The sequence below is a fragment of the Dendropsophus ebraccatus genome, chromosome 10, assembly GCF_027789765.1.
Source record: "Dendropsophus ebraccatus isolate aDenEbr1 chromosome 10, aDenEbr1.pat, whole genome shotgun sequence".
Lineage (NCBI taxonomy): Eukaryota > Metazoa > Chordata > Amphibia > Anura > Hylidae > Dendropsophus > Dendropsophus ebraccatus.
Genome location: NC_091463.1, coordinates 36,405,920 through 36,418,542, shown reverse-complemented (window position 1 = coordinate 36,418,542; position 12,623 = coordinate 36,405,920). Strand labels below are relative to the sequence as shown.

Here is a 12,623-nt window from a genome sequence, read left to right as displayed (position 1 = left end):
ATTCAATGTGGAATTTTATGTTTTAAGCAGTTAAAGGCCATGAAAAACGTGATTCAGGAAATGTTTCTACATGTAGAGAAATGCACGAGGCCTAAACCACTGTCCGCCACGCTCCCCAAGATGGGGCGTCTTCAGGTTTAGTGCCTAGGGCAGCAGCTGCTGTTAATATGGCCCTGTATGTGTATATAGACACAGCTAGTGGCAGGATCAGGCAACTAGAATCCACTCTGGATGGATTTGTTGTGCCACATGAAATGCCATAATGCCACCACATTCACCGTCATTAATTGTGATGCCAGCACGCAAACACTGCAATCGTTGGTCAATGGAAAAAAAAAGTCATGTAAATATATTCTCTTCAACGCAGAGTCTGTGCAAAAAGTCACCCATGCAGAAAAGTTTCCACAATCCATTGGGTCTCTTCAATGGAAAAGCAGTATCCCCCCCAGAAAAAAAATGCAGCTGAGGCCAACCAGTACCTTGCTCTTTGTACTGACAATGGCCAAGAAGCCAAGGGATGCTAAATGGGATCATGTATGAGATCATTTTCTCGTTCAATGTCTCGGCACCATATAACCCCTTTATATTGCCATTTTGACACACCATTCATTTCAAAGGTGGAGTTACACTCACTCATAACAAAGGTCCAGTGATACAGCCCATAGATATAATACCAGACATAGTGCCAACCAGAGTTCCCATGAATTTATAGAATTGCACCCATGAAATCATATGAGAAATGTGTGTCTATACAACAAAACTGTGTATCTCCTCCTCTGTACTGGAAAGCACTTTCAGGAAGATACAGGACTAAAAGGGCTTCATAGGGAAGATCAAATTGTCTCCTAAACCAGCCTGGTCTGCGGCCCTGCAGCTGCTACAACCCTCAGCTTCTAAAGAAATCCCAGACACAGACTTTCTATCCCGGACACCAGACATTGGCCAAATTGAATTTCGAAGAGTAATTTTGTGTCTGATTCAAAGATCAGTTTTAATGATAATCATCTCAAGTAATAGAGAGAAGTCAGACCACAGAACACATCTGCAGAGATGAACAATATCATTGCTCACCCCTTACCATACTGCATTATATGGAAACAGAATGGGATCATAATGATATGACCAAATCCATGTATAAATAAGGCCAATCTTCCATAAAGGAATACTCCTAGAAAACTCCACCAGGTATGACACATTATCCCAGATTAACTATTGCTAAAGTGTCAAAATTAAACACTTTTCTACCAGGTTCGACAGAATTAAGCAAAGATTGTGTGGTCTTTTTTAATTCTGATTTTATTACTTTTTAACATATAAAACAGGAAAAACAATGTGTAAAGGTGGACACACAAGAGATCTGAGTAGTGGAAAGGGAAAGGCCGAGTTTGGACTTCTATGCGGATAGGTATGGAGGACTAGGTAGCCCCGGCAGGGAGACCAACATGGCATAAATGAGGGAAAGAGAATTTCGGAGAGAGACAGAGGCAAAACTGAGAGATTCAAAGCACATCAATGAGCGTGCAAAGAAAGAAGGGGAGAGATAGGAGTAGGTTGTATGGTCTTTATGTGCCAAAAATTCACCAACATTTTGGCTCATGATTAAAGTATGATGTATGCAAATTAATAATTGGTGTAAACCTAAATTACTCAGTCTTCTTTAAGTGTGCACTGTGGAAAACTTAGGTTTTATACACACGTAAATGGAAGGCCTGATGCGGAATCCCCTACCCGATTGCTTTATTACATTGCTGCAAATATTCAGCTTCCCTGCTACCAGCAGCATATTGATAGATGATGCCGTGCAGGGGGGAATCCACACCAGGCCTTCTGTGAAACAAGGAACGTGTGTATACGGCTTTTAGTAAATCTGGGCCATTGGTTCTGTTATACTACATTTAGCTTCCATCACTCCCTTCCACTTATCAACACTGATGTTTTTTACTACTTCGAGGACTAACACTTTCCACTTCTTCCTCCTCTAATCCACCTACTGCCTCATCTAAAGGGACCGCTCCTAGTCTGAAGACAAAACACTATTCCGCACCCAACCACTTCTGCGCTAGTTGTCACCCAGTACTTCATCCTTTCTGGTGTGGATTTTTCCATCCTCACCATCTCGCCATCAGTCTTATACTCTAACTTTTGCTTAACATGAACCTTCCTTTAAAGGTTAACTCAGGGGCAGCAATCACAACAAAAGCCCCAGGTCTGCAGAGCCAGCTGAATCCAGACAGCAACTTCTCCTTCACATACCACAAATTCCCTGAGACTTGATGATTCCCAAAGGGAGTCTGGGAAAAATAACCCAAGCACAGAAGAGGAATCTTTATAGGACTGTTCCATGGTGTTTTATTGGATTCCTGATTACTACCAGAGATTGAAGCACATAAGGCACATTCACAGCATTTCCACTAGGTTCCAAGAACGAGGCTTAATTGTCCGGTAGATGATTCTCACAGACACAGGTCACTGCAATAAAGAATGGAAAAGTATCTCCGAAATGGATGGAGAACAGTTATAGATATGATGGTAAAGAAGTAATATATAAATTCAGTAACATTGCTTTAATCTAACATTAATAGTACTAGATAGGTATTCGAAAAATTGGATGTTCTGCATTTTTGGACAGTAACATAAAATAATATTAAAAATATATATATTTTGTTCAGGAAGGGAGAAAGGTCAAAATCAAATGCTGACTGTAACTTAGTTTAACAGAGACAGATGCCATTAAATGAGGGCATCTGTTAGACGCTAATAGGAGCAAGCAGGTGCTAGGGACCCCACTCAGCTTCCACTGGTACGGATACAGGCTCTGTGCAGACAACAGAAAACAGAGCCTGGCTTCACAACTGATATACTGAATGGAATGGATAAGTATGGGGCTTCCTCAATGGCACAGACTGACAAATGCATTTACATTTCTACTGTAAGCCATATACATGGACATAAAGGTATGCAGAAGTACGCCACCATATGCCAACATATTACCAGACGGCTCGTCATGTTTATGGACAGAACCTAACCCACTAGTGATTATATTCCTGAACATATACTGCCTTCATGTGTGGATCAGACTATGCTTTTTTAGTCCCACATAGAAACATGTTCAGGAAATGTATCAAACACAGACACTAGTAAACTATGTTCTGTCCATTAAACTTAACTGGCTCCCTCTGCGTATGGAGCAGTATACCATCATAGTATTTCCTACAAAACATGGTGAGACCTATAGGTGTTTTATATCAGTCTCAACAGTCTCTTCATGTTTTTCATCTTAAAGGTCTTTAATTCTCCTTTTGTTTAATAGAAAATGAAGCAAAGACTTGTATCAAGTGAAGTATGGGAGTTTTCTTTATATGTTATAATATTAGCAAAGAAGAGGGACGAAAGCACAAAAATGAAATTGAAATTGTCTCCAGATAAATACATAGCTACTATTTTGTAGACAAGTTTGTCGTATATATTCTGTAACAATAAAATCACTTGCAGCCAAAAGCCATAACTGCCAAATCCTAGCAGATAACTATGGGATGCATACATCATCAATGCCATTATCCTTCCTTTAAAGAATGATTACTGCTCCTTAAAGATCCTTAAAGAGGACCAGTCACTCTCCATACTTTTAGTAGGTGCTTTTATTCCCCATAAAATAATTGTTGATAATCTTTTTTAGAACCATTTCTCTGTCCAAGAAATGTATGACTATATCATCGGCTGGGTGTTACCATTCCTTGGGGTATGTGTACACTGAGGAATAGGCGAGGAATTAAAGAGTAAAAGTTTTCTGCTTGAAATTCCTCACCTATTCAGCTCTGGTAGAATTTGAACAGAATTTGCAGAATGCAAGCAAAATTCAATTCAATTTAATTCATTGAACGAGCAGATTCCGCTCCAAATTTCTTGCCTCTTGCTCAGTGTGCTCACATACCCTCAAATCGATGTCTCCATACAACATGATATTAGCAGAACTGATTGGTCTGTGTCAATGTGTGTAAAGAAATATTAGTAAAAAAACAAAGTTTAGAAATGTTCAGTGTCACTCAGGGTCTCCCAGGGTTCTTTAGCTATTTGATGAAAGTGACCTATGTCAGTACATCCTGTGTAATAATAGTGAGTGATGATCACAATGGCTAAGCTTAAGGTCCCAACCCTCACACTTGACCCCACACATGTGTAGGCCCCTTAGAATATGTGATATGGGTTGTGTGAATTGTGTAGGTCCAGCGACCCTCTTAACATGCTGACCTCTCCTATTCAGAGGGTGACAGCTCTCTGCTGATACAGACTGGTACAATATAAGTTACCACTTGTTAAACAATCTGCCCATTATTATATAGTGATGAACACGTCAGTAAAGCAATACACAGTAACTTAAGGTTATATAGCTGAATCAGGTTTTCAGCATTTATATATTCTCTTGAATAGCCATTGTCAGACTCAGCAGATATGGGGATCAGATGAGCCCACCATTGGTATAACATTACAGTAACTCCCATGTAAGCTGCATGTCTAGAAGAAGAATCCTAAGTAATCAATATTGTTCAAACTCCATATGACATAGATACAATGTGAACATGTTATATCTTGGCAGCTCCTACTTCTGCTCATAATCCAAAATGTAAATGTACAGTAATATGTACACAGTATATGGTTGTGGTTAAAATGGGAAGGTGGTACAAAATGTGAACCATTCGATTTTTTTCAGGAATTTGTTTTACTATAGTTACTGATACATAATCTGATGCATATTATCCAGCCGTGACATCACACGCTGCTAAATAATAAAATCCAGAGGGCAACATCCTGTCGGGCAACAAGCCTGAATTCCAAGGAGCAATCCCTGACATTGGAATCAATGTTACATAACAGAATGTGGTATTAATAGCCTGGTGTTCTTCAATATAACGGATCTAAAACTTTTATAGGAGTGTGTGCAAACTGCCGAAGGGTCAGTCAGATCCATGCTGAAGATGATACAGGGGCACTTATAGGCTAAGTTTGCAGAATGTAAAAATAAGGGCATATAACGGCCGTTGTTGCGAAACAACAGTGGTTATTAAAGAAGTACTCCAGTGAATTTTTCTTTCAGATCAGCTGGTTTTAGAACGTTATATAGATTTGTAATTTACTTCTATTTAAAAATCTCAAGTCTTCCAGTACTTATCAGCTGCTGTATGTCTTGCAGGAGTTGGAGTATTCTTTCCAGTCTGACACATTTCTTTCTGCTGTCATCTCTGTCTGTGACACTGTCCAATGCAGCAGCAAATCCCCATAGAAAACCTTTCCTGCTCTGGACAGTTCCTGACACGGACAGAGCTGGCAGCAGAGAGCACTGTGTCAGACTAGAAAGAATACATCACTTTGGCAGGACATTCAGCAGCTGATAAGTACTGGAAAACTAAATAGAAGTAAATTACAAATGCATATAGCTTTCTGACACCAGTTGATTTAAAAGAAAATAAAGTACCCCTTTAATGATCATAATTGATTAGCCCTTATTTTTACATTGTGGAAACATAGCCATAGTAAGTAGCACCCTGGGGCAGAAGTGATCACATCAGTTCCTTATACTTATTGAAGACAGAAGAGAAGTGATACTGCAGCTTTGAGATAGACTCAGTTCAGATAATACAATCGGCTGGAGGGAAGTGGCTATGTCTTAGACAATGCAATGGGGAAATGAATAGCTACATTTACTGAAATCCAATAGAAAACACGCCTCATTCTTAAAAGTCCCATATGTAGGTTTACAGTTCAATGTCAGACTGGCATGTGGTGATCATACATGTGATCTATAGTAATAGCACTTCTAGCAACTAAAGGAAAATGGCAATAATGGAATCCTAATATTAGTAATACTGTCACAATAAAGTCTGAATAGGAGTAGTGGGGGAGAAGACAGGAACTGATCTCATAGGAAGTAGTGTGTTACAAATATGCACATATACAGTAATTATAAAAAGCAAAGACAACAGGGAGACACAGCTAGATAGATAGATAGATAGATAGATAGATAGATAGATAGATAGATAGATAGATTTCTGTGGTTCCCTCCACATTAGCACTGCCCTTCTAGCGGCTGGGCCTGCATACAGCGGCTCTATGGTATAATCATTAGCCAGCCTAATGTCTGACCGGTGCTGAGAAATATGTGTTACAAAGTGGAAATCTCTCCCACCTCTGACTCTGTCCCCAATATGTACAAATCCCTAACAGAAGGACACGTCGACTTTGCAGTGTGCCAGGCACCACAGTGTGGGTTAACCCAGTAATCCCCAGCTGGGCACCTGCACTTAATATCAGTCTTCTATTTTTAGATACAAAATTAAATAGACATCAGGCCATGTACCCAGTATATGACCAACAACCCCCATCATACAGCTGTGACATCTGTAACACGCAGCAATACATCTAATAAGCAGGGCCATATACCCGGAGTATAAACAAAAACCCAGATCATACAGCTGTACATATGTAACAGGCAGCAATACATCTTATGACGGCAGGGCCATATACCTGGAGTATTACCAACAACCCTCATCATACAGCTGTGACTTCTGTAACAGGCAGCAATACATCTAATGACGGAAGGACCATATACCCAGTGTATGACCAACAACCCCCTACATACAGCTTTTACTTCTGTAACAGGCAGCAATACATCTAAAGACGGCAGGGCCATATACCCGGTGTATGACCAACAACCTACATCATACAGCTGTGACATCTGTATCAGGCAGCAATACATCTAAGGACAGCAGAGCCATGTACCCGGTGTATGACCAACAACCTACATCATACAGCTGTGACATCTGTATCAGGCACCAATACATCTAAGGACAGCAGAGCCATATACCCGGTGTATGACCAACAACACTCATCATACAGCTGTGACATCTGTAACAGGCAGCAATACATCTTATGATGGCAGGGCCATGTACCCAGTATATGACCAACAACCCTCATCATACAGCTGTGACATCTGTAACAGGCAGCAATACATCTTATGATGGCAGGAACCTTCTACGTCCATCCATTTTACACATCATTACGAGGATGTCATGCGTCGGTCACGCTCATACATATAATCATATACAAATCATTATTCCAGGCACATCCAGTTCTTTCCATACAACAGATCCTGATGTTGCAGAGCTGACTTTGTCAAGCGCAGCACAGCTGATCTACCAGTCATAAGGCTGTATTCTACCTCAAAGTAGTATGGGCGCTGCCAATGCTCAGTAGTATCAGGCTTTATTAAAGCATAACAATAAATAGGTATGAAAATACTGTATATTTTGGGGTTCAGGTATCACCAAAGGATAAAATAACAAATTCAGTCTGTATATGTGTCAGCTATTTGTCATATGATGTAGATCACTGTGCTATCCCAATTTACATAGGACTGCAAATATGCATTTACATTATTTTAGAGAATTAGCAAAATGACAAGTTCAGCTCTGCTACATTTCTGTATGAGGCGGTACACAGGTTAATGTTACCTTGAGGCTGCGTCAGGTTGTTCCTGGGCTTTGTGATACAACAGAAGTGGGGAAACATCCAGTCTATTGGCCCAGTAAAGAGTTAAAGGTAAAGTTCAGTCTGATCATCCAAGAGTTAAGCATTGAGAATAGTAAGGAGAATGCGGGATAAGGGAGGGTAGAATGCCAGCTCAGCCGGTGACCTGCGAGCTGTTGTCACTGAGTATGTGAAGTGGAGGTGATCAGGGGAAAGTCCTTGAGAGTACAGAGGCCCCACCTATAGTACAGCTCCTACCAATGAGCAGGCGGGCTCGCCAGCTGTGGAAGGTGCCAGTACCACCGCTATGGGATGTGACAGACTGATGTGACATAGACAAGTGTACAACAAGCTCACATCCAGTCACTAGTCTCCTGACACATTAACCATTTCACAGCATTGACATCATAAGCTTCCTCCACTCATTCCCCTCACTTCTACATAAACTCCTGATCTTCATCACATGGGCAGCATAGGCAAATCAAGTAAACTACAACAATTGCTACATGCCTGCATTACAGATGAGCCAGCCATAAACGTCAGGGGGGTATCACACTGAGGAATCCACGCAGAGAAGTTCCGGCAGATTCCGTCGCTCATCCCCACTTGTGGCTGCACGCATCCCCGCCTGTGCCATAGACTCCATTCTATGCAGTCGGATTCCGTCGTCTGCTGAGAGAATTGACATGTCTATTCTTTCGGTGGACGGTGGAATTCGCCCGACCATAGAATGGAGTCTATGGGACGGGCGAAAATGTGTGCGGGCGTGAGCGGGGACGAGCGACGTAATCTACCGGAACTTCTCTGTGTGGATTTTTCCGTGTGAACCCATTCCTCAGTGTGAACCCACCCTAAGAGCCCTATTACACGGCCCGATTATCGTGCGAAAAATCGTTATATCGTTTGAATTTAAACGACAATCGTTCTGTGTAATTGCAGGCAATGGCCGAAAAAATTTTCGTACACCGCTGATCGTTGATGTAGATCTGAACCTAAAATTATCATTAATCGTTTGCTAATCGTTCGCTGTAATTCCACATTCGTTCGCTCAAGTTCCGCATTTTTTCACTAATCTTTCCGTGTAATTGCACATTGCCCATTGTTTTCCTGAGATCAGAAGGAATAAACGATCATAGTAACGATCGCAATAACGATAGTAATAACGATCGTATCTAACAACCATTGTTCCGTGTAATACGGTGAACGATTTCAGGTTAATGATAAACAATCTTGTTTGCGATCGTTTATCGTTAGTTGGTAATCTTTAAAAATGGCTCCGTGTAATAGGACCCTAAGTCTGACATCTGACACATGGTAGGTGACAGTTTTTTTAGAGTGCTTTTTAGAAATACAGGACACTGCCTTTCTAATACAGCTCTATGGATACTATATATAACGTAGGACGGACTGGTGGTTTCAATAGGGCTATGTAAAGCATCTTTTCCTATGGCAATATAAGGAACCCTCAGTCAGCTACTCATTGAAGGAGCCTTCTAATAAAGTTATGAACTTACAAACTATCAAACCATTGGAGGGACTGCAGTGAAGACTGACAATAAGATTACGTTCACATAGTGATGGTATGGCACACAGCTTAAATACACATCTTGATGCATGTGGTCTTTATGGCGGTTTTACTGTGAGCAGCAATTAAACTTCACTCTTTTTCCAACATTGCCTGTATGGAAGGACATAAAAGGACATCTTCCAAACCATAGCACGCCCTAGCCATCTCTGATTTGGCTTCAGTATTCAAGATTAACCAGAGTTTTGGACAGGATTTTTCAGTAGAAAACTGCACTATGTATACAGGGTAAGTGAAAAGCTGGGTGACAACCACTAAGCATTTCATAATGAGGTTACAAAAACTGGGTCTATAAAGCCGGAAAGAAAATTAAAGAAGTGTTCTGCTTTTGATATGCACACTCCCCCCCCCCCCCCAATATTGATGCAGTGCTATCTGTTTCATACCAGCTCAGCTGCATCCATACATTTTATTACTGCAGGGCCATGCGTCCACCAGTCTGGCAAACAATAAATTACTTAGGCCCAGTTTACACTGAGCAAAAACAGCGGAATTCCGCAGCGGAGCTCTTCACAGCGGTATCCCGCCATGCTCAGTGTCCTGCAATGTCTGAATGGGAGGGCACATGCGCCTCCGCTGCCACCACTCAAAGAATTGACATGAGAGGGGAGGAAGCGGAGGCGCGCGTGCCCTCCCATTCAGACATTGCAGGCCACTGATTACTGGTGGAAAATTCTGCCGTTTTTGCTCAGTGTGAACTAAAATAGGAATCAAGATGGCAGAGAACCCATACATGCCACATCTGCTAAAATAGTTGTATAAAAGGCATATACAAACACCTTTACATTATTCCCTATTTCCCTAACAATGTATGCCGCATTATATAAGCAATAAAAAAAAAAAAAAAAGAAAGAATCATTGACGCTGGCTGTGTCTTTTTACTTTTTTTTTCACTTGGAGGTGGTGTTTTTGTGTTAGCAACTTTATTTTTTAGTTTTTGCAGTACTCCTCTCCTACCCTGGCGTGTAGCATACAAAAAAATGTGCAGCACAGAAACAATGCACAAGAGCAGATCATAAATGTTCTTTGTGTTCTTTTTGTTATATTCACACAACGTCAAAAATAGAGAAAAGGCGGATGATTTCGTAGTTTAAAAAAACGTCAGTTTTTGCCGCAATTTAACTGACTGCAATGGCAATGCATTGAAATCAATGGGAAGATGGACGTCCAATGCACACAATGTATTGAGTAACTGATGTTTTTACTGCGGATGGCAAAATAATGAACATGATCATTATTTTCAGACGTCTTTTGCAAACAGCAGATGTTTTTTATTAGTTGTTCACACACAGTTTTTCTTTTGTCACCGTTTTTTCTCCGTTTTTACTATTAAGTTCAATGGACTTTTCAATTAAGCCGCATCCAAAGTCAAATTAGTAACCCAAACTAGTATTATGTATCAACATCCGTCATTGCACTAAGGGGAGGCCAGGCTGCTAAATGACGTCCGTTATTTTAGACTCAAAATAACGGACGTCATTTTAGACGGAGCTGAAAAAACGCTGTGTTAACATAGCCTGCTAGTGGAAATGTCTTTTCTTTTACCTACCCTCAGAAACTTGTCGTAAAACACCCGGCTTCTTATTGATTTGCTGACAGAGAAACATTTCACCTTTAATTTCAGAAGTTGTTTGAACTGACAATTAAGATGGCTGCATTTCTTATTTTACTGTCATTTAAAAAAATAAAATAATAATAATAATAAAAATTCTATGAATAACTATACGAATAATTTTATGTTGAGAGCGGGAATTCTATTGGCCCACGCCTTTAATCCTGACCAGATTACCCTGGTGAGGACACTGCAGGTGGAGCCTCACAGACTCTTCTTTCTTAGTAATATCGCACACAATAAGACATTTTGTGTAGACCGCGTGGATCGGATGTTAATCATTTGTTAGACCCAGACTTTGCATGACCTCGGGAGAGGAGCGACAGAGCGGGTGTTACATGCAGCATGGCAGGACACTATGTATTCTGTAATATTAAACCCCACAGCTTTGACACCTGTTCAGCGCCCCCTACACAGCTGCCCCAAATCCAAACAGACATGTATTCAAGCCCAAACAGATGCCAGGGGTCACATAAAACCTTCCATGCCCTAATGCATAAAATATGATTCCAATGGGTCTTAGTTTTTCTGAGAAAAATCAATGTTTTATAGCACTTCTTAAAGGTAGTAAGCGCCCCCTAGTGTTAACAGTGAGAAATACTCCTATGTAGAATTTTTCCAGCTATAAAGCCCATTAATTTATTATGTTACGTAAACCAAGTCTGGACAAAGACAAGAATTTAATGCGTCTGGAAATGTCTTGCAGGGGACTATATATATACTGACACCTATGGAAATTAGCTTAAAGCAAACCATATTTCCACAACCAATTCCTTATAAACTATTCCAATGATCTAGAGATGCTGAAAAAATTTAAAATCTATTTAAATTATTAAAAAACACAAAGTATCAGCTATAGGAACGTAGAATTCAGCAGCCAACATAAGGAAAACACAGTCTTCTCTCCATTTAGAACACATGAACGCTCAGACTAGCTGAACATTTATTGTATGGAGGGATCAGGAGTAATGGCTGGTGGACAGCCAGTACATGTAAATGGGCACCTTATAGCTATTGCGTGGATAGGTGCTAAGCAGAAATCACATGTGTATGGGAACCTAAGCATAATCCTGCTACTCCCTGATCTAGTAGTGCAGGGCCACTGTCATTAGTCTTATTCATAGATACAGAATATAACCATAGATCCCAATACTAGAGTATAGAAACATGGCTAAGACTGGTATTACAACTGCTGGACAATATCACCATAAGTATATTTGCTTGGATTGTGTAAGTATACTGATATGTGCTCGGATTGTGTAAGTATACTGATATGTGCTCGGATTGTGTAAGTATACTGTCACAAGGAGAGGGAGATAAGCAGGCGTCTCACACACACATCTGCCATTCTCATAGCGTCAAGTGGCCCTTATATACATTAGCTTGTTAAAGGATGACCCAACAATGTAAGATGTACATGTGTATCACCGAGTTTAGTCACTATTATTATATGTATCTAATCATACCCTATGGTACATGTACACACCTTGTCTATAGAGGGTAGTCGCACTACGCTCATCCTGTGTTATCAATGGGCGCAGCATAGATTATGATCGTCGTCGTCTTGAGGAGTATCTAAGTCATTCATCTGAGTAACACTTACATAGAAGCATTGAGAAACACTTTTCCAGCTAAGCACAGGAATAGCAGACTACCATCTACACTGATACAAACCATTGAGACATCTGCCCAAGAGCTAAACATTACTACCTGCAGTGATACATTGCAACAAACACCAGAACCATCAACGTTCCATTCACTGACAGCATGCTGAGGTTGTGAGATCAGTGAGGAACTGAAAATAACCTGCAGTACAAGCTCCATAACAGTTTCATTTTAATCTTCAATTACATACAACAGGAAAATCCCTTTTATGTTATGTGACAAAAAAAAACCACAGACACC

General features: G+C 40.5%; 1 protein-coding gene across 3 annotated transcripts in view; it reads right to left on the bottom strand.

The window, feature by feature from the left end:
• The window catches only part of STARD8 (StAR related lipid transfer domain containing 8), a 95,664-nt gene that overhangs the window by 59,195 nt on the left and 23,846 nt on the right, over positions 1-12,623 (bottom strand). Inside the window, exon 1 of one of the 3 annotated variants that reach the window (XM_069943403.1) lies at positions 7,506-7,697. The exons of the other annotated variants lie outside the window; for them this stretch is intronic. Coding sequence (XP_069799504.1) covers positions 7,506-7,563 — 58 coding nt within the window. The 5' untranslated portion in view covers positions 7,564-7,697. Of the gene's footprint in view, positions 1-7,505; positions 7,698-12,623 lie in introns of those variants that run through there. 3 annotated transcript variants of the gene reach the window in all.